Source organism: Lonchura striata, chromosome 7 (genome assembly GCF_046129695.1).
Source record: "Lonchura striata isolate bLonStr1 chromosome 7, bLonStr1.mat, whole genome shotgun sequence".
NCBI lineage: Eukaryota > Metazoa > Chordata > Aves > Passeriformes > Estrildidae > Lonchura > Lonchura striata.
Window position 1 is genome coordinate 12,459,223 of NC_134609.1, and position 23,264 is coordinate 12,482,486.

Genomic DNA, 23,264 nt, shown 5'->3' on the forward strand with positions numbered 1-23,264 from the left:
TTTTTCTCTGAAATTATGTAGTATATTGCAGATAAGATGCAAATAAGCTGTCTAAGCATTATAAAAACTAGTTTTAAGAGTTTTTTTAAGGAAACTGATGTTTTTAAGATCTGTTGTTGCTATCAGTTGCACAAATACTGGCATCAATTTCAAAACAAACCTCTAAAATAGGATATTATCCCTTAAGCTTCTGGCAAACGAACCAGCTCTGTGGGGGATTCTGTTTCACAGAATCACCACCATCTCATTTATCTCTTTAGAGTGACTTCATTCAGTCTAAAAATCTCTTTCCATATCTTAGAACAAATTAGATTATAAAAAACCTCACCACTAGCTTCTTAACCTTTTACACTCGACGTAACTAAAATGTCCCACTTAAAACTTAACCTGTATGCAGTCAAGAGCAGTTTGATAATAAAGACATTTCTGATAATGTCTTGTCTACATAGAGCAATATACCTTGGCTTGTAACTTGCTAGTGTCAGAAGTGAGTTTATATAAACACAAATTCTTTCACTGTAACTTTTCAGGTGGAGAAAGGATTACAGGCAAAATAATTATTTTTATCTTACACAGGGTCCAAATTTTGAGTGCAAATAATACAAATGACAATTTGTTTATTAGCTTCATTCTCCATATCCACCTTTTAAGAATTCAAACTAAGAATTCAAAGCAGAACCCACTTTTTTGCCAGCTCTCCAGTCCTAAATACAGAAAGTCTACCAATATTCAGATTATTTAACAAAAGTATATTTAAGCCGAATGCCCTTGTCCACTGTGAAATACTAACAAGCTTCAGCAGGTTACTAGAACTTATTAAAAAATCTAGAGTTGATCATAAGCATGTTAGCTGTAAAATGTTCTGTGACAGCAGAAAGTCTTCTGTTTTTTTCAATCAACACTTGATCCTCTTTGTTTCTCAGCTTCCCAAAGCAGAGGAAATTCAACTGTATGTAAGACCAAAGCCTCAACTGGTATTTCATGTCGATTCTACACATTTTCAACTGAAGTTGGTTAGGATATAAAATGCCTACTTTTTGCTCTATGGAAGGCCACATAGAATAAAAGCAGTCAAATAAAAACATAAACCTGACTGCTTGAAATCTGCAAGTCAAAATGACAGTTACCTCAGTAAGTGTAAAAATGAACTGGTGAACATAAAGGCCAACAGTGATCAAAATTATTTTCCTTCTGCACTCTGATCAAACAACATAAAGAGTGAGCTTTCAAATCCTGTACTTACAAAGACTTTTATTAAAAGAAACTATTGGTGACCTTCCACTCTTTTCAGAGATTAAGAAATAATGAGCAATTTTAGCATTTAAATGAGAAATAGGAAGGGGCCAAAAAGCACTCAGTATCTACCCTTAGAAATCCGCACATTACCAAAGCACAGTCTGCAGTTTAGGGTCTCAGACAATTCAGCCTACAGAGCGCAACTGCAAGCAGACATTTGCACAATCTGTAACCAAAAGGAGTGTCAAGAACCATTTCTCTAAAGGGAATGTGTGTTGCAGAGAACTGCACTGAGGAGAGTCTCGGGGAAGGGAGAGCAGAGCTGTGCTGCACGCCTACGTTGTGGATGCGGAAGAGGCAGAGCGCCACGACGTGAGCGCACCACTTGGCCCCGGCGCCGCAGGTGCAGCTGCACGATGTGATCCGGCACCGGTCAAACATCACCGCCACGTTGTACGCGCCCTTGGGGGGCACCATCTGCGGGGGCACCACAGTGGCACTCAGATGGAAACCTGTGGAAATTTTCAAGTCCAAAGTTACTCCTCAGGTATTTGGGGAAAAGATCCAGCCAGCACAGAAATACAGGTATATGCCATTTAAACACTGAAACAGTACGTCTGGCAACAGCATCCATATAAGGACGGACATGGATCTAGAGTCTCCAGTACTTCTTTCTTCCCAACCAACTATGTCTAAACATTAGCAGAGAAGCATAATGTGTTGCATGAGACTCCAACATACCAGCTCTTAATACATTAATTTCTCTTATTATTTAACAGAGCAAAGCAGAACTGGATACAGACATCCCTGAAAACTGTCAGGTTTAGTTTACAGGGTCAAAGCTAGATTATGCACATATATGTGAGGTATAACTTCCATGCTAACTCTGGCAGCAGTGCAAAATGGGCCAGGTGACTTGTTTGGAATTATTTCCAAGTCAATCAATTTTCACAATTTCACAGTCCATTAAAGAAGGCAGCACTTAACCTGAAACACACACTTTCACTTAGTTGCTTCAGAAACTACCCATTTGTCATCAACTATGCAACTCCTTGCAATTTTGTTAATATCCCTTTTTTACAAATCATGACCTCAGGAAAAAAACGCAAAACCTCTTGCTTAGACTAAAACAATGGAAAGGAGAAATTTTAGAAATAACACTTGAATCTAGCCCCATTAATCACTGACCATAAACAAATAAATTATGACAAAGGTCTTTGAGGAGTCTTAGATTCACGTAGACTCATGAACAGTGCTTATGAGTTGTACTCATAATGCAGCTTCCTCTGGAGATGTTGCTCATCCAGAGGGACACGTATGATCAGGAAGAGGCCAGCAGGAGCATTCATCTTCTACCCGTCTTGAAGGTGCCTATCAGCAGTCAGTAATCCTCTACAGCAACAAGTAACAGCCTCAGAACCTCTCTGCTAATCTGGAATTCAGTTTTAATGAAGCACAGAAAGCACTGGGGCATCAAAGTCATAAGAAAACTTCAGTCCAACAGTCTACCTTAAGTAGAAAAATATGGCTTGGGACAGATAACTTCTCCATCATGAGGACAAGGAAGTAGATTATAAATCCACACCACTAAGTTTTTATTATGATATTGTGAGATCATAAAAATGATGGCATTCAGAAGTGCACGACCTACTAAATTTATTCAATTTAAAATAATATGCACCATTTCCTCCTCAAAATATAATCCCCATACTAATACAAACTTGCTCTTACCTTGCTTAACCTATTTGTCCTGTTCACCACAATTCAAATCCTCTCCCTGATGTGAGTGATTATTTTGATTAGTACACATAATGCCACGCAAATTCTTCAGCCATTTTAGCAATTGGAACAGAATCAAAACAAAAGAAGGCATTCACACAAAATTACTGCACTGCTTATTACCAGATACAGTTCTAATTTATGTCCCACATTTGGTTAATACAACCCAAACAGTTCAGCTAGTCCTTCTGTTACAGTAAAAGCATCTCAGAGTAATGTTCTAACTTTCACATAAGCAAATTAAGCATTTCACAAGTTGGAATTTCAGGAATTCTGTTATACTGCAACAAAATAAATATACCAAAGGTATTAGAGAAGACTGGATTCCAGTTCCAAGTTCTTACCAAGGCCCTACTGTGATATTCATCTTCGTATATGAAGACAAATGATAATGCAACAAGGGAAGAACACTTACAAAAAGATACAAAATTTAAGGAGTTTAACATGACGTATATCACAAGCTTCAACTCAATCTGTAGCTTGACAAACATGTCTGACACTTACAATGCTAATTCAAGCAGTACTGCCCAGTTAATTCTTTTGCAACACCAATCTTGCTGTGCTTAATAGTTTGTGGGATGGCACAGAAAACTATATGAGGAAAGCAATCTGTATTATAATTAATAGTTTCTTTCACCAGGAAAAATTAAAAGAATGATAGAATCTTTAAGGTTGGAAAAGACCCCTAGGATCATCTACTTAAACATTAATCTGGCACTGCCACGTTCACCACTAAATCATGTTCTTAAGTTCCACATCAATTCATTGCAACATGTCTTTCTTCATCACTATTCCGTTACTGTTGTAGGGGCAGTTCTGATGTCCCTACAACAGTAACAGAAAACACACATCTCTGCTTAGAATTCAGGAACTTTTGAAAAAAAAAAAGGGGAAAACAAGAGTTGAACAAAAGCTTTTACATAGAAGGCAATTTTGGACAGTTGCTTGTTTGAAACCAAGATAGGAGAACCTCTAAGAAGTGGTGGAGACACTATTGAAGGAAATGGCAAGTTAGAATCCAAACTGAACCTGCTGCTGCCTTCCTCAGCTGTTAAAAAGAAACTAAGACTATGATAAAAAGGAAGCCCCTGAAATCTACAACGAACCTGTTTAAGAACAGCAATGTCTTCAGTGCAACAATGTGGGTATGTGATTGCTACAAAGTGAATGGATGGAGGAGGTCTACAAAAGCCAATTCCATGAGTATATACAGGAGAAAGCTGTAAAAAATTGGGGGTTTGGAATGTAATGAAGAGGTGCTACTGTTCAGAAATCACAGATATGTATATGCATTCAGACAAAATTACTAAGATTATTTATGACTAAAAAATAAATCTTAGACTACAAAGAGAAATGGGACAAAAAGAGCACAAAGCACAAGTCAAGATTTGTCCTACTGAACACAGTATCACAATGCACTGCTCAATCCCTCTCCGAATCAACTCCCTGCTCAAGGGCTGCTTCATTTCCTGTGTTTCTCCTCCCATTTGTCAGTGTATGAAACTCAATACCGCAACTACACACCTTAAAATCATCTGGCGTGGACAACTGAAAATATTCAACCCATCACTGCTGCCCAGCTTCTGGGCTGCTATATTTATGAAAAAAAACCCCACAATTAGATAGAGTTCCTCTCCTAAGGACAAGGCAACCTTACTATTTAAACAAAATTTCTTCCTTCCATTCTACACACATAATCCTTTGTCAAGAATCATAGTTGCTTCTACATGTACTTGAGAAGTTTTTCCCCTGTATCACTCACCACCTCCTCTTTTTCCCTACTTTTCTGCTCACCCAAACACAGGCTTTGCACTAATATTCCTAGCCTTTGTTTTCTGTACATTGCTTTACACCTCTTCACTTTTTTAATGTATTACTGAAACAAGTGCTAACCACAGTACTTTATTGTGTATCAAATATTTTGCTCTTTTCCACTGTCAAAGCCCCAAGAATTACTAAATTTCATCAAGCTTCTTTTGACTCGTTTTCTCTGCCTCAAACATTTGGCTTCCTGAAGTTTAGTAGATTCCTTAGAGGCCTCTCTCAGCATTTCAGTCATGACATTGGAAGATTATTAATGCCCTCTAAAGTCAGTTTAATCCTATTTAGCAAAATTTCCAAATCAACGTTGACATTCCAAAATTACTATCTGGTCTCACTGACACTATGCGAGGTAGTTTTAGCTTAATCTGACAAAGAATCACTTTACTTCCATTCCCAAGAATTCTTGCTATTGCTATTATAGTAGACACTGGAGGAAGTAATACCCTTTCAGAAGCTTTACCCTATATTCAGGTAACAGTTCATTGGTCTCTTGCAGTCTGTATGTCTCAAAAACCATCTCCTCTTTTTTGTCACCCCAGACCTTTATAGTACATGTCCTTTTTATTCACTTTCTGTGGGCTCTTTACCTAAATTTATTCATTTCCCTCATCACTGAGAGTTAAGTATTCCTGGTTCTAACAACTAAACAGGCCCACAGAAGTCTCTGTCCCACATCACATGAAAACAATAATTTCCTAAATTTCCTCCTTAACATTATACAGGTTTTTATATTATTATTTTTCTTATTAGAACAGGCTTGGTTCCCACATACTGAATAATACTCTGATTCTGAAGCTCAAACTTGCAGAAAAAAAGTCTGCATGGGATTTACACAGCCCTCCTTGACATACTAGTAGTACCTTTATTTCACATAATACCTTCTGGTCAAACAGCTGCCACTGAAAAAGCTATCTCAATATTCTTCTTTGCTTCAAAGGTCTTAATGAAAAATCCAGAGTCCAATTCTTTGCACAGATAAGATTAGCTTCTATAGCCAAAAGACGTAAAAAGAACAAGATAGTAGGAGAAGTTATAAAACCCACTGTCCAACAAGAAGGATTCCTATCTGCCAAAACACTACATGAATAATGGTACAATTAATAAAACTCTTTTGTTACAAGAATAAACTCTGCAAACTTCCTCTGTGCCATACAGGCACTTTAGGAATTGATCATTTGATCAGAAAACTAGAAAGTCAAATTCTCTTTAGCAATGAGGAATTTAAGCATTATGGAGAAAAAGGTATCTTATGTAGTTTTTTACAAAATGCTAAAACAGATTAAGGATAAGAACATTTCTGATCTTTCAGTCCATTTCACAGCTGACCTGACTGACACCTAAATAAAACACAGCATTTAGCTCAACACATTATAAAGAATACATACAGCAGGGAGTTTCAGCTAAGATGCCAGACAAGCTTGTTTTGACACATGATCATAGCACTGCTATCCCATTGCAGATATGATGTTGGGACTCTGAAGTAACTAGAGACATGGAGCTGCACTGTTCTTACCTATCTGGAGAGGGTCTTTGACAGCCCTCACCCGGAAGAGTTGCTCTCCTCGCTGGAACTCATCTGCACTGCCATTCGCCAAGCACGAGTACAACCTGCAAGACATAAACAGAACGTGTCAGGATCACTCTAGTTTTCAGAAACTCACAGCATTATCCTCTTTGCTGACATTGCTTTTGAGAAACCCTTGCTATCTGGAATACAAAGTCTAGGTCTCTCCTGCCATTTCAACATTACAATTCAACCACAAAAATCATTAGTCTCATCCTAACTGGGTTTGTATATAGTCACCAGTAGTTTAAGAGATTTCCACCTAAGGCTCTGAAATACAAATTCATTCACAGGCTAAAATTAAGTCTTCATATAGTGTAGTATATTCAAGGTCCAATGTTAGATTGCCACAGTAAAAACTCCTTCTAGACTAATTATCTGCATGCTCTTGTGAGGTTTTTTTATATCTGTGTTCATCAGAATAATGAGCATGTACAACCAGCTGGCTTGCTCTATTCCCTAGCAGATTATCTTATATCAGCACTCCTGACACTACCTCACCCATCTGATACCTGAACCTTAGACAAACATATCCAAGAACTTTCAGCAAGATTCTTTCTAAAAGAGTGTAGCATTACTACTTTGCAACAAAATTCTGAATGCACACTTACACAGGTAGACCTTGTATCATATAAAAGCTTCAGGAAAGCTTAGAAATAGATCTAAAAGCAGAAAAACTTTGACTATGTAGTCACACAGTTAATGTGGAAACATAAGAAATATATTCATCTGGCTATAACAACTCTGATCACTGATCTATTAAGCAAATTCTGGTTCTCCTATTTACATAAACAAAAGGATTGCACAGTACACTGAGCAAGCCCTCTTTGACAATTTCTGAATTGTTAAAGCTCTGAGTTCAGCAACAGGTTCAAACTGGAAAGATGATTTTGTAAGACTAATGTAAGGACAAAACTCCACAAGCTAGCCTACTGTTAGCCAAATTAAAGGATGCATTTATTTTGTTATCCTTTACACACAGAACCTAGACATCTACATGGTTTTCCTAGCACAAATGCAAGGCAGCTCACACCAGAATAAAACCCCATACCACAGCATATCCCACAGTAATCTATCCATGTATTACAAAAGGCACATGAGAGCCACAGAAGCACCAAATATACAGGATATCAAAAGGACAATGATTCTCCTCAAGTGAACAAAACCTTTTCTTAAGCATCAGTGAAAAAGAATTAGTATTTATTACCTGATATCCTCCTCATTTTCTGGGAAACTCCAGAAGGCGATTCGAAGCTGCAGTTGTTCGGGCACTGGAGGATAAACTTTCTCCACCACCTCAAATGGAATGTGAAATGCAACCTGTTTTGCAGAGAGTTCCACCAACGGGATCACCAGCCCATCTAGAAAGACAAGAAAAAAAACACAATTAACCATTCAGAGAACAAAACTTGTGAGAGGTTGAAGAGGTCAAAGCAGGGAGCTCTTCCACCTTCTATCTCATCACATTAAAGACCATTTTTCATGGAGAGTTAAAGTCAGCACAGAAATCTTTTGAAGAGTGGTCTCTCAACTCCATGTTTGTTTTTAGCCACTCAGGGTATGGGTACAAATCCCAAAAAAACCAGTCCTTGGTCAAAAGAGCTGTATCAGCCTAGCAGTTTGTCTCCTGACAAAACTGACATTGCTTAGAAAGACTTAAGGTAACCACGTACTTTTCACACGTTTCTGTTACCATGTGGCAGCAACATCCTGTTAATTCCAGTAGTCTACACAAAAAATTAGTATAACATATATGTACCAGTAGCAATGGAATGGTTATCCAGGAACCTTAGTGTTGACTTTTTTGGACAACACTCAGTATTCGCCTACTTACAAGGTTTTAATTTTAATTAGTATTTGTCGGTTTATTCCCTTCACCACCGTCTTTCATATGATATCTGCCTTTATACTTGAAGCTCTTTAGAGAAGCAACTGGGAATTCACATGTCTGTACAGTGCTGACTACACAAAGCTCATGAGGATCTTAAGGCAGTAAAAGCTTTATATAAGTATATTTAACCATCACATTTCTACCAAACTAACTCCACTTTTTATGTTTTTACTGTAGATGAAGATTTCTTATCAGGCTACAGAACCCTCATGTTTCTGCTTTGCTCTGACCCAGATTACACTTCATACAAAATGCCAGACTTGTATTTGCAAGTACATACATCCCTATTTTACTGAGATCACCTCCTGACCCATCACTACAGCAGCCTTGGTTCCCCCATCTTCCAAACCCTGATGCCAAACCCCTAATTAATTCAGATATTCAATGTTATGTCTCTTCACCTCCCTCACCAGCCACTAAAACACCACTGGAAGCCAGGATGTAAACCAATCTAGCCTTCAGCTTTCCCTCCACACCAGCCTGCAGGCAGCATATCAAAGGAAAACTTAAACCCTGATGTCAGTAAGCACTTTCTCACCCTCTGCCTAGAGAGGTCCTCCAGTCCCAACAGCTGGAAAGACAGGACAGGAGAGGGCTTTGAAAGTGCATGCACACAGCAAAGCAGCCAGCATCTCCCCCAGCACTGAGACCCGACAAATGGAAGGATTACATAAATATGGAAAAAAACCCACAGTTTTCAAACATCCACATTAATTATTTGTTTTTGCAATGAAATTCGTTTAATTAGTCACTATTCTCTACTCCCAGACAAAGTCAGTCTTTTACCATCAGGGTAAGTTCTCCACTACCAATGATTTTTACTCTATATAGATCCAGTATCTCTTTTACAGTGCTATAATCCCATTCACAAATGTGAGAGAAGTAGATTATAAAAAGAACAACATTGGGAAAAGATGCGCCCCTTTCTCTACAGATAACAGATAAACAATCTTTTAGCAGAAAAGCAATTTCATTTACACTTTTGACAACCAAAATAGGTGTACAGATTTCATCAAGACACTAAAAAATATACTGTTTTTAATTAGTACTTTAATCCCTAAAAAGTGTTCTGTTTCTAATTAGTGCAACATAGTCAAATTAATATCATTCCTGCTGCTACAGTAGTAGTAGTAGATACCACAGGAAATCCAAATTGAGGCACTCTCATACCTGAAATTACTCTGTGCAATGAGAGATATTTTGCATGGTTTAAAATGCATTTCTTCTATAGAGGTACTCTATTCCGTTACCTCATTACACAATACTAGAACTAAACAACCTCTACAAGGCAAAAGACTAAAAAAATTACTTCAGTAGTGACTGAAACACCTGTACATTCTTGTGAGAGATGCAAACTTTCAGCCTGGATGGTATTCCTTTTTATAAAGATCTGGTTCTGGGTATGAAGGTTAGATTAGAAATACTATAACACGAGACCTCCTCATCTGCTCTAGCACAAGTCAGCCAGCTTGATTTTAATAACTGTACAAAGTGAAGTACGGTAAGGCTGACTTTGCACTGAAGCCATTAACTGATTCATCAGCTGTACCGTGTTAGTAGTAATGAGCAGAAGGCACGTGGCCGATTATGTGGCATAACTCAAGAGCACACAGCTGAAACATCTTGGGAATAAGGCAAAAGCAGTAAAACCTGGAGGGGGAAAAAAACAACCATCTTACTTACAAGACCATGCACCATTGTAAAGTTCAGAATTTTCAATAAAGAACAGAAATGGAAAAAATAGTAGAAGTTAACTGAAAAGTAGAAAATAATTTGTCAGTCATACTTCAAGGGTGAGTGAATTCACAATAGCTACCCTGGCACACATGTAAATGCTAAAATTAAGAAGCTGAACTGCCCTAAGTTTCAAGAGGGTAGTCACCCATGTAGCCAAGGTGAGACAACCCTACCTGCAAGATGGCTCAGAGCAGTATTAGAGGGTCTTTCCCCTTTTTACTCCTGTAAAGTCAGCAGGACATTCCTACTTTGGTGCTAAAACAGACTTCAAATACTCTCATCTGAGTCATAAACAAAGAGATCTATTCAAGAAGTTTACTTCTGAATACACAAATCCTGGGTTGGTGGATTTATACCTACTTGTAGGTAGATTCATACCCACTTGTATCAAGAGATATTATCAATAAAACACTTATCAATAACACAAAAGGTACTCTCAGGTTCTATAATAAATATTTCTAGCAAAGAAGAAAAAAGGAAGTCTGCTAAAGATGTAAAGGAGAAAGCACCACAGCTTCTCCTCATAAAGCAAAGTATAGGAAGGAAAACTGCAAATTTAAAAAATTAAACAGCAGTGAAGTCAAATTCTTGAGGTAACACTATCCAAGGGAGAAGACAATTTTACACTGTGGAGCAAAACCAGCAAGCATCACTATTTGCTCTTGGAAGCAGACACAACCCAACGAGAACAAAAAGCACATTTCAAGTCTTGGAAACATAGAATCACAAGTAAAGCATAAGCAACCTGAAACAATTCTCACAGGTTAAATTATTAAGAAAACCCAGGTCTGGAAGGGATTTTGAGAAGCCATCTAATCTATATCTCCTAACCAAAATGCAAGATCAAGCATATCTGAACCATTCTGAATAAATCACACCTCATTATTTACTGCCACACAACAAGTAGCTTTGATGAGGACTATTCTGCCCTTTTTGCTACTGTTTTACACGAATTACAGGTTTGATTTTTATAGCCATTTTGTAACAGCTGAAACTTTAGCATAGATGTAATTATTCCCGCTGGAACAACAACACACCTGACCCCAAAACAGCCAACACAAGCTGTGCACACAAACCTGCATTTTCACCAGCAGAACAACTTCTCTGCCAGCAGGATTTACCACACAGAGATGAATGTGTAGCAGTTGCTTAACCTTTCCTATTAGAGAGTAGGCTGTAATAAGGTGCAGCCAACAATTACTCATAGAAACAGATCATGTTCAAAATGATGTAGCAGTATTCCTTCAGCACAGTAACCAAAAAACAGAGAAGAAACAGCTTGAATAATCAGCAGAACATGGACCATGAGAACACCACAGAGCTATTAAAACACAAAGAAAAAACAACTGGGCTAAACACTGAATATATCTGTTATCAGGTTATTTCCATTGAGGAAATAAGGTTGTTTACTTTCATCTGATACACATCCTAAAAGTAAACTATACATACAAGTGAATGAATACAAATGCAAGTAAACAAAACTCACAGCAAGAGAGAAGACACATTACAAAGACAGGACACATTGCTTTCCCTAAGTTTAGAAAAATGGCACATTAGGCTGCACTATCTTTAGATGTAGATGAGTTTACAGCTTTGATTTTACAGCAAGCCCTGGTCCCCATCTGACCTTTCCCCTCACCTTTCTCACTGACTTCACTCCTAAATGTAACAAAGAGTAACAAAGTATTATAACTACACACAGAACAAGAAGAAGAAAATTATGTGAATCACCTGTGATGTCAAAGCTAGTGAGAAGAACAGTAAAACTAAGAGGAAACATGAAGAGTTCAATCTTGACTGGTGAAGGACGTATGGGGGGGAGGGGGGGGTGTTACAAAATCTGTTTTACAAATCTCATTTTAAAAATAGTAAATAACACATTGCTTTTTACAGGATTTCCCATGCAGAAACATAAAACTGTTGCTATAGAATGCATGTAGAGCATTTCTGCTTAATTTAAGTGCCTGTCAGTAAAATGCCCCTTGGCTTAAGTCAGTGATACACTGTCTTTCTGATATCACTTAAAACCAAAATGTGCTGAGAATTCTCAAACAGGCAAGCAGAGGAAGCATTGCATTTAATAGACATATCTAAACCAACTCTTTAAAAATATTTTTCTTACTGTTTTCTGTACATTTCCTTCTAAAATTCTGCTGTTGGTTTTAGTTTATTCTCTTGTTCTTTTTTTTTTTTTCTTCCTAGAAATTTATTCTGAGTTGATGCCTTTAAGAAGTAGATGCCAGAGAAATATAGTCCTTCAGGGCTCAGACTTGGCAAGAAATATCAGAAAACATCACCTTTGTCTTTAACTCTCCAATACTTGGGGGTGAATGCTGTGAATGTATTTTTAAAACCCTTTCCCAAGGTGAATATTAATTAAAAGGCTTATGTTTCATTTTGCAAAGATGTATTTGTTATTTCAAATAAATTATATACCTAAGGCATTTATGCCATTGTTTATAATTCTTTTTCTTCTTCCATTTTACCATATAATCAACATTTTATAAAAAGCAACATCTTATAAAAATCCATCTCTGAACTGCAGATAAGCTACACGGTATGTACCAGAAGCATTTTGCCAAAGTCTGAAAAAGATACTTTCTCTTCCTTTAAAGGTATTTCTCATGAAAACTTCCATCCACAAGCACGTGAATTTTAGTTCCCTATTCAAAGAGGTGTTAATTAAGAGCAGAACTGATTAAATGGGTAACAGACACACCATCATCAGTTGGTTTTCTATCACACTAACATTTTGCCTCCTTAAGTCCCACCCCTACAAAGTCAACAAAAAGGGAACATCAGAAGTGTTGAACTAACATCCTTGCAGCCTACATAAGCAGTAAGGGTCACAAGACACATTTGTGCTTGCTTGCTGCTCTGTGGCTTTCAACCACAGACTTGTGAGATGAGTAGTGAATACTTACTATAAAATTCCCAAATTTCAGGCAACTTTATTAAAAACACAGCCCATCTATAATGCACTAGTACATAATACATAGAGATGATGGAATATTAAGTGCATCCTTGAATAGTCTTGGGATTACAATTTTGGGAGTAAGTCAGACTAAGTACAATTAAATTAAGGTTCATGGTCCAGTCACAGACAGGACAGCTGTGTTTCCAAAGAGATAAAGGAAAAGTCCTCCACCTAAGTGTATGAGATTTTTCAGCTACTCTGTGCCTGTAAGACTTGGAACACAGGAAGTACTGAACCACAACCACCAAGCTCCAGAAGGAAACTAAATACTTAACATAAAAATGCAAGATAAACTTAAATATATGAAAGAAAGAGAGGTAACATCCAAGCACCGAAAACAATTGAACTACTTACCTTTAAATACCCATACTAAAATGGGTCCAAGTAAGGGGAGAGAGGATTTGGAATAGAAGAGTGCAACTAAATTGAACATCATTAAAAACTGCCATTGTAAAGGCTCGCAGATGAGCGCCTTTGAAGCTATACCATATAGCAAAAGACAGATTAGCTACACATATGCTGAGAGTAGACCATCCAAAGAAGCACTGTAGATAATGAAGAAAACTTCACTCAGGATGCCCTCTTTCAGGCCAGTATTCACATACTTAAAACTAGGGATTCATTTCCCTTCAAAAGATCATCAATCTCTCAGCTGCATATGATCTCTTCAAATCACACAGCTGGTCGCAGTGGTGTTCAAAGAGAACACACATATCATAGACTGCTTCAGCTCAGCTGGAGCTGCTGGGTTCTTACAGGAGCCCAGCAGACACCAAGAAGGGCTACCACTTTCTTGCCCCACATACAACACAAGGGAACAAAGCCAACTGGCAAGCCAAGGGGTGAAGACCCAGAAGCTGAACTAAGACCCTCCTGCATCAGAACCTGGCAGCTGAATGGATACAGGGAGCTGCATCTGCACCCACTCATAGTCCAGCTTGACTATATGCAGAATGAAGCATCTGAAAACCAGAAACCACAACTCCATATTCAAATACTGATGCCCAGCTGTCTTCAATTAGCTGTTTTCAATTCCCCTGCTTCAGTTTAATAATTCCATGCCATTTTGTACAAAGGGAAAAAAGCCACAATATTCCTTTGTAAGAAAAACCAAGCAAACCACAATATTGCTAAAAAGTAGAAGTTTTTCTTTTACATGTTAAGGAAGCTAATGCAAAGATACAGGTTCCTGATTCCCCAACTATTTGTGCAGTATCAATCTTAAAAAAACAAGCAACTTCTTTACACTGAAACACTTGCTGTACCAAACTATAATAAAGTTTCAGCTATTAGTTTCTCAGATACTATGCACTCCAAACAAATTCCCTGCAAAACACCTCAGTATTCACAAAGCCAACTGCAACAACAAATGGAGAACAGCCTTTGGTGGAATTCATCTGTGCGACTTTCTCACACACCGTGAAGAGTAAGAGGGTTAGACAACACAAGAACAGGGATCAAGTGATGGAGATAGGATACTACAAATGCTACTGCTGATTATTATTAATCAACCTTGCTCAGAACACAGACTAGAGGGAACGTTTTGACCTGAGGGCTCCCTTGGTTTTGTTTTCTCTTAATGTTTCTGTACTTTCAAAATATCCACATACTCATGACAAGTAAGCACAACTAAACAAATGATCTAGCAAAAGCAGCAAGGACAGGACACTGTAATGCAACCCTCAAGTATTTCAGGCAATTAGCCACAGGAAAAACTCTAAAAATATGGTTTTATCCAAGAGGCTTGTATGGCAGGATGATATTCTCATCATGGAAGAATGAAAGTATTTATATACACACACATATACACACTTTTTTAATAATCAGAAACATACTCCTAAAGAGAACTAAGTGATCAACAAATTAGCAAAATGCTCTAGAGAACAAAGAGTCACTTCGAATCACACATACATTTGTTCACAAAAAGAAACCAAACAAGAAATAGCAGGATTATTTGGTTTTATTTTCTTTTGTCTATGCAATTCACTCATTAAATATGCACATTAGCCTTCTTACTGCCTGTAAATAGTGCAGAACTCTCAACTAAAACTTTGAGTTTTTTTTTAATTTACAGGCAAATCTGCTTCTCTTATTTGCTTTTATTTTTCTCCCTCTCCATTGCTACTACCCCCATGAGCTTACTAACAGCACTAAAACCCTAATGGGATCTGTGTTTACAAGACATTCTTATATCCCTTTCTTCCTCAGCAAGAGTTATGCAACTCTATCTGATCACATAAACATTTTGCAGCAGTGAAATGACATTGAAAATTATGTCAATGAGTTGCAAATGCAGAGATACAAGACCATGTTGAAAGCAAAAATAATTTGGGGGAGGCCTACATCAGCCCTAAGCCACACAATGACATTTTTATGTACAAAACAGTTGAAAAGATGAATAAGCCACATAATTTTTTCATTAGCATTTACTGCATAAGACTGATGAGATTCATAGCCACAAACCATTAAAAAGACAGATCCCAGATGGGCAGATTACAGTCCAGAGTAGGAAACTTCACACTTAACAGAAAACTGCAGCAACTATTGCTACACAAATTTCTTTACAGACATCACAACATTTTAAGAAAGGTAGTATTTTTAACCCAATGCAAAAAGGGTTGTTTTATCACAGGAGGATGTCCAATTCACCCACAAAGTCCCTGCTACTTGCAGTAAAAGCCATAGCAGAGTCAAATTTCATCCAAATTCAATTTCTGAAAACTGCTTAACACTACATCACAAACAGCTTGTATGTGTAAGTCAAAATATTTTATGGTTCAAATTATTTTTGCTTCCTGGATTTGGATTTCCCTTCAAAATGAGAGAAGTATATTATTTTGCTGAAAGCCAAATAATCCTGGCAAAATATCTCCTGGCATCATGACCTCCAAGATTAAGATAGTTTAGGAAGCTATAATTAGTTCCTTCTATAAGGCAGGCCTTAACATACATTAAAATATGAGAAAAACAATACTTGTATTTTATTTGCACATAAGCCCTGAAGAATACAAATTATTGCAGATTTAGAGGACTGAGTGGTTAGGGGGTTTTTCCAAGTGTCAGTAGTTTTAAACCTGTTAAGGCTTGCAGTTCCCTTCTGCACATTTCTGATAAACCCATTTCACTATGTTTCTCTACATTTCCTTTCTGAATGCACAAAGAGTTAAAAAAACCCCACAACTGAAAACCAACTGACTTAACTTTGCTCACCTGTGTTAACATCAATCAGAGGACTGCACCTCAAAACAGGTTTTGCTAATGAACCTGAGCACCTAACAGTGGAAAAATGCCACACTCAGCACGATTCCTGCTGTTTCAATATTAGACTGAGTTAAAATTATTTTATCTTTAGCTCATTATTTTTGAAGTTATGTCTTTAAGCATTCCAGTGTCATGCCAACTCCTGGTAACACCTTCACTTGACTTCATGAGACTAAAAAGCCCTAGAAAAAGAAAGGTGGTTAGGTTTTATAATGGTAAGCAGTAACTGACCAGAGAACTAAAACTCAGAAGATACATGATGTGTGTTTAATCCAACATTAAGAATTCTAACATACTAAGAATTTAAAGAGGTGCATGTCTGAAAACTTTCTGTGCTCTGAAGGTCAGCTGGCTGAAGAACAATTTCCCTTTTTCTCTTTAAAAAGCTCTCTCCCTTATGTCCTTAAAGCTTCATAACTACAACATTTGTACTGCATTAGAAATCAGATCTCTACAAAGAAGACCACTTTATTAACATCTTCAGAACTACAGTTCAAGGAAAATGTAGCAAGCTACAAGTTACATTTGGTAACAAATAATATGTGTAAAGAGGGAGGGGAGGAAAAAAATGCATTATTTGTTTCCATGACTTCAGGACAGAAACACCAGCACATTTCTCCAACACTAACTTGAAGTCCTAAGATCCTACTCACCTATGTTCTGCCTAATGTGTCAAGATTTTGCTGCAAAGGCAGAAAATGCACCAACAGAAAACATCTGCTCTGAGAAAATATAAGGACCTCTTCAAGCACAACTCAAATCTAGATCAGAAAGGTGTTTTTTCCATTTAATTTCATGACTACTCCTATGCAGTAACTGAAAATCTGCACAAGGCTATGTTAATGAAATGGGAATATTCTATGGCCTTTTTTTCAACTCTCAGCTACTTTAATATGACTGAGATACCAAAACTCTGATACCAGTATTAGCCAGGTAATGCAGCATTCACAGCCTGAAAATCTCCTCTGAAAATCAGACAAGAAAATACTTATAAATTCATTTCATAAAAAGAGCAGCCTGGGCAACCAACTGACAGCTGCTAGGAATCCTAAAATAAACAGCAGATTTTTGTAAAGCAAGACAGACAGTGCTACAAAACACTGCATTCATGCCATTCCTGGCCAAGGTTTCATGACAAATTGGGCAGCTTGCATTGAAAATAAGTCCACAGCTGATGAAGCAGATTAGCTTCAGGCAAGTCATTTCCCCTGCACTGTTAGTCCTTGCTCTCTCACCCCTCGCAGAAAGAATTCTGCACAACCAGGATTGTGCATTCAGAGCACAGACATCAAACAGTTCCTGCCTCCTGAAAGCAAGACTCAATATTACCAGTTATTCCCAATCCTGCCCCACACAAGGTATTTAGAAAGTGCAGAATTCCAAATTCTCTCCAGTGGCCTATGACCAAAAAAAAGCTACAAAGACCAACACAGACCAAATATTTTTCTGAATGTAGATGATGGAACACAAGCATAAATCAAAGTCTGACTTCACCACAGCTGAGAATCAATATCAAGAAGCATTGACATGTTTTCAGATGCAAAAGGAAGTCATACAAAACACCATGCAACCTCCACTACTTATTGTGCTGTTCTCTACAGCACCATCCTTAGTAACCATCCTTAAGTATAACATGCAAAATTAATTTCTAACCAGTGTTTTTCAAGTGTCTAAATAAATACCAGAACAGTATCACTTGGCCTCCAAGTGCCAAATGCACTGGCAAACACTGAAGAGCTGTATTTACTGAATGTATCAGTATAACATGAGACCAATTTTTGGGGGGTTGATGGGAAAGTTATTGTCTGAAAAGAATAAAGGATAAGGCATTCTCATGTCTATAGTAAAAAAAATAATTAAACAACTGTCAGGAACTCAAAGAAAGCATCACCTCTTAATATTACCAACTGGAAACCAACAGAGGTTGAAATATATATATTTCATAAATATACATAAAAAGAAGCTACATATCTGAATTCTTTCCAAAAAAATCTTACTTGATTCCTTTCTCTCCCCTTTGGTTTTGTAAAAATCTCCCCAAATGTAACCTCAGGCTTTATGCGACGTTACAGAGCTCAGTCAGCAATGTCCTTCAGTACCAGGTTCTCCAGCACAGTTCCAAGGCACAGCAGAGCAGTCCCAGCCACTCTGAACCCCCCTGCCTGCACAAGCTTGCAATGCTGGCAGCACCCACCCTGCCTTAAGCTCTCAGTCCCTAGCAATTACATTTTCTCCCACTCAAAGTAAAATTCACCTGATCATTAATTAATAACCTACAGCTGGAGATAGTTCCTCTTCTAACAAGAAAAAAATTCCTTCCCATTTTCCTCACGTCACATGTAGGGAGAAAATGGGCAAAACAAAACTGGGTAAAAAGGCACATATGAAGCAAGCAGGCATCAGAATGTTACAAGCATGTCTCTTATTTTCAGTGCACAAAAATAATACCTAAAGCATCCCTGCTGTGAGGCACTGATTAACTGCAGTCCATTGCATGAATTTGGCTAGGCAAAATAATAATATCTCCCAAGTTCTCCCTAATATCACAAGACTGAAGCAAAGTCAACCATCTTTTGAAAATGTCCACAGAACACAGCTCCTATTCACTACTAGACAGGCAAAACAACTCCCTGTACTTGAGAAGGATAAGCAGCTTAGCTGACCCCATGCAGTACTGCTTTAAATGCAAGCAAGTAGTATATGAAACTTTGAGACATTTTAGGTCAAATACAACCTTCTCTGCAAGACATGCATAAAAGGCCTAATTTACAAATATTTTCAGCTGTCCGTCTGATAAACAAATTAACCAGTTACATTTCTTTTTCCTCCCATCTCAGCATTCACGGACCTAAATATGAGGTAAGAAATAAAATTACAAGCAATATGCAATAGGAACTGTAAAGAGCTCAGGAGAATTGCTAAATGATGCCCTATAGTCTTCAAAAATGTATTAGCTCCTCAGAAAAATTGTAATTTCATTTGTACACCTATTAATTACATACCACCTGCAGGACTACCAAGAAACTTCAGTGTCAAACCTTGACCAAGTATTTTTAGCAATCATTTCCTAAAAGCATGGAACTTGGACACTCAAGCCATTATCAAACTAATCAATTTGCCTAGAGCATAGATTAACAAGATGTTGGTGCACTCTCCAAAGGATGAGACAGATGTGATTTTACCATGTAAGAATTCTAGTACAGGGACATTAAAAAGAAAATAAAAATCAGTCACAAGAAGAATCAGTCTCAAGAATCACAACTGGTGATACACAACGTCACGCAAATGGGAGCATATGCAGAGAACAGTAAGCCTGAAGCAAGACACGGTCAGATTCCATAAGGCCATACAGTACCCAATACCCACAGGTTCAGAAATGTTTCTGTACTTCAACCAAGAATCTCATTTTGTCACACACACTGACATGATGCCATCAAGAACAGCTCTAATGCACACAGGCATTTTTTTAATGAAAATCTCTAAGAAAGAGTCTAGATGGTATCTTGAGTACTTTTATTGTAGGGTCAACTCAATTTTTCTTTCCTTCTGACTAGGGAGACAAGCTGCTCAAAGCAGCATCTTTAGAGATCTCAAGTGTAATGAACAGAAAAACCACACTTATCTTTTTCCACTAGTTTATCTGCGGGGGTTTGGGGTAGGAGCAAAACTAATTGCATTTTAAAACATTGGTTGTTTTATGTTCAGGTCTCCATCAGCGAATTATTCATGTTTACCAGTATTTCTGGATAGCAAAAAACAATGACCATCTGCTTAAAGTTTTCATCTCTCTGAATAGAGGAAAAAACAGACTCAATGGCCCAGGTATTCACCTGCCCACTGTGCAGTAAGTCACCATGTAAAATGTCTTAACTTGGGAGAAAAAAGCACCCCTGGATGTCTCCCTGTAAAGACTAAGTGTTTGCAGATCAATTCTGGGAAATACTTCTTTTATCATGCTACCTATTTATATTTTTGCAAAAAAGGTGGACTTCTTTTTTTGTATTGTATTTGGTCTCTGAGGTCCCTCTTGTTCCTTCGGTCAACTATGTTCTCCCCTCCAGCATCCAGCTTTTCTCCCACAAAAGGACAGGATTTCTTCTGTGGACAGATATTTTTCTTCCCCCCTCCCTCCTGTTAATTTATCCTTTCCCTTTCTTTTACATGCCAATTTTTATCCCACAAGAGAAAGAAGCATGAAAGCCCTGCTATATGTCTTAGAGTCACAAGATAAACCTAGAAGACAAAAGAAAGGCAAAAAAGTCACTGAGACACCAAGAAATAATACTCAGGTCCCCCTACTTGCAGCAGCTGAATGAGAATGTTAAGTTTTTGTTAAAAGACACTACTCCTGCAATCTTATCAGGTTTCCTTCTTTTATGGAAAGAGACTGTCTTAACTTCCAATTTTTTTCTCACACCAGCAGAGATTAAGGTAAATACAAAAAAACAACACAAGCTTTTTCCAGCTTACATATGATCAGCTTTTGCCTAATTGATACTGGTAAATCCTGACACCTTCATTTTTCTTAATTTTTCTTTTCATCCAGCATTCTAGAAATACTAATGATGATTCATCGTAGAAGGAATATTTTATTAAAACCAGGTACTTTTCACAGCATCACTTTTCTCAAAACACATAATTCCAGAAGATTTTAATTAATAGGTATATTGCAACCTGACAGAGCTCCTTTGTTTCATTCTTTTCAAATACAGTACATTTCCAGCTGAATGGAAGCAAATATAGATGAACTAAAAATAATCAAAACAGTAAAGTTTCCATAAGTCTTGCCCAAAATGTTTTAAGCACATGGGGAAATGTGGTCAAAGACATCACTTTGAGTCTTTTCTGTTAAAACTGCTATATAACTACCCACAGCCTTGCCAGAAATAAAGAAGAAACAAAGAAGAAAAGATGCATCAAAGAACACACAAACTGTAAGAAAAATGAGAATCTTCTGATTGGTAATCTTATACTTAAGTGCTCTACACAGCTTCTAAGGAGAAAATTTAAAAATGTGTCATATGGTATTTTGAAACCAGAATCGGTATTTCAAGTATTTTGTACATTATGCACCACTGTTATTTAATGTTTAAAAAATAAAATTCTAAATGTAATATTTTACCTAGTTGAACTCTTTGTGCTTTGAATTTTACTTTTGGAGGGTTCAGAAGGCTGTTACAAACCAGGAAGAGGGAGGAAAGTGCTTAATACACATAAAGTGCATTAAAGTAAAATTTAAAAAAAAACTTATACTGATGACACTATTTTATGTTAGTCTTACAACTGCCTTACACTCTTACACTTAGATAGCTAATACAAAAAGTTATTGGTCTAAAAGGAGCAACGAAATTTTAAAGACATTCTTCAACTTAAAGTACCAAAGAATAAATAGGTTTTGACTCTTTGAAAAGTTTCTTATAAAAAAAAACAAACCAAAAAAAGCTTCCAAATAAATTATTGATATTCTAAATAGACAAATATGCACTCCAGAAGTTCATTAAAGTATGTAAACATCTTCTGAAACTGTACATTCCTTTTTTTCCTCTGGAACAAAGTACTATATATTAACTAGGACACAGAATACTTAAAAGGAGATGCTCTTTGCTCCTGGTTTGTAACTGGCATAAGAGACACTGTTCAAATCACTGATGTCCATTTCTGTTCCCTCAAAGATATTGCTGGGAGAGGGAGAGAAGAGGGGTTTTGAGTGTTTGTTTAAAAGACTGCAAAACAGAGATTTCAGAGAGTGGGGAGAAAAGGGCCTGGCCACAAGTCAACAGGAGTGATGCAAGTTCTACTCCCACAACTCATATGCTGAATGATTTTTACTTTGGATATATTAATATCTCTAAACAGACTTTCCTAAGTTTGATCAGTTGACTTCTCATTTCTTCCTTCCTCACTAAAGAAATACAGACTGTACAGAAGGTACTAATTTTCTGCATATAGGTTATGCTAGGGATTTGTTGCTGTTCCTCAGACTGAACTGGAACTCCAAAGTTGTAGACTTGCATATTAAATCACACTTCACTGGTGGGTCTTCAAACATACAGATCATTTCACCATACTGTGACTAGAAGTAACATCAAACCAGAGCAAGAGGAGCACAGAATGTACAAGAGCCCAGCACAATTCATGAAGCTAGGAGGACACCTCCACCTGTTGAACAAGCCTTCTTGAAACTTCCCATCACTTTGTGAACTCATCAACTCAGGAAAAAAATCCCTAACAGGGAGAGGGGGAGATAAAGAAAGGGATAGGAAACAAAGGCAGAGCACAATTCAGAGTCTAGATCAAACCTGAACCCTTATCATTGCCATGAAAAAGAATAACCCCCATAGCTCCAGTAAGCCTGAAGCTCTTACAAATGGATCCTCTGTAATCTCTGGTCATTCAGCAACAGGGGGATCTCCACAAGGTGAATGGAAAGAGAAAATAAACACAGAAAGAAACATCCATGGAAGCCAGGAAGAAAGATAAGTAGAAAGATGAGACAAAAGAAAATGAAACATTTCCCCATAGAAAGGCAAGACATTAAAATAGGCAAAGAACATGCAAGTCTTTTTGGAAGGGGAAAAGAAACTCAACTAACAGGAAAGGCCAAAAAAAACACAGGAGATAACTGGAGTGGCAATTTAAAATCTCAGTAGTAACATGCAGTTCCTGATAGCTTCTTTATGTGATTTATTCAGTACTCATTTCTGAAGAGAGGGATACACACATTCAGTTATCTCAGAAAGGCAGAGGAAAATGCAAATGAAGAGATAAATGCATGAGAACCATTCAAACTGTGAATGATCCTCAAATGGGGAATCATTCTCAATTTGTCCATCTTCCAAAAGACAGAGGTATTAATGCATTGTGAAACCACCTTTTTTTAGAGACAGCTTCTGAAATCTGCATCCCAGGTCCGAAAGCATGCACTTAATCATGCCCATCAGCCTTGACAAACCACTGTTTATGCAGCTTCTCTGCAGTGACTTCAGCAACAATGA

General features: G+C 37.4%; 1 protein-coding gene across 1 annotated transcript in view; it reads right to left on the minus strand.

Moving 5' to 3' along the window:
* Window positions 1-23,264, minus strand: part of ZSWIM8 (zinc finger SWIM-type containing 8) — a 55,699-nt gene that overhangs the window by 26,786 nt on the left and 5,649 nt on the right. The window contains exons 2-4 of the mRNA XM_021548844.3: window positions 7,611-7,764; window positions 6,353-6,447; window positions 1,576-1,748 (exon numbers count right to left, since the gene is read on the minus strand). Of these exons, the coding sequence (XP_021404519.1) occupies window positions 1,576-1,748; window positions 6,353-6,447; window positions 7,611-7,764 (422 nt within the window). The remainder of the gene's footprint in view (window positions 1-1,575; window positions 1,749-6,352; window positions 6,448-7,610; window positions 7,765-23,264) is intronic.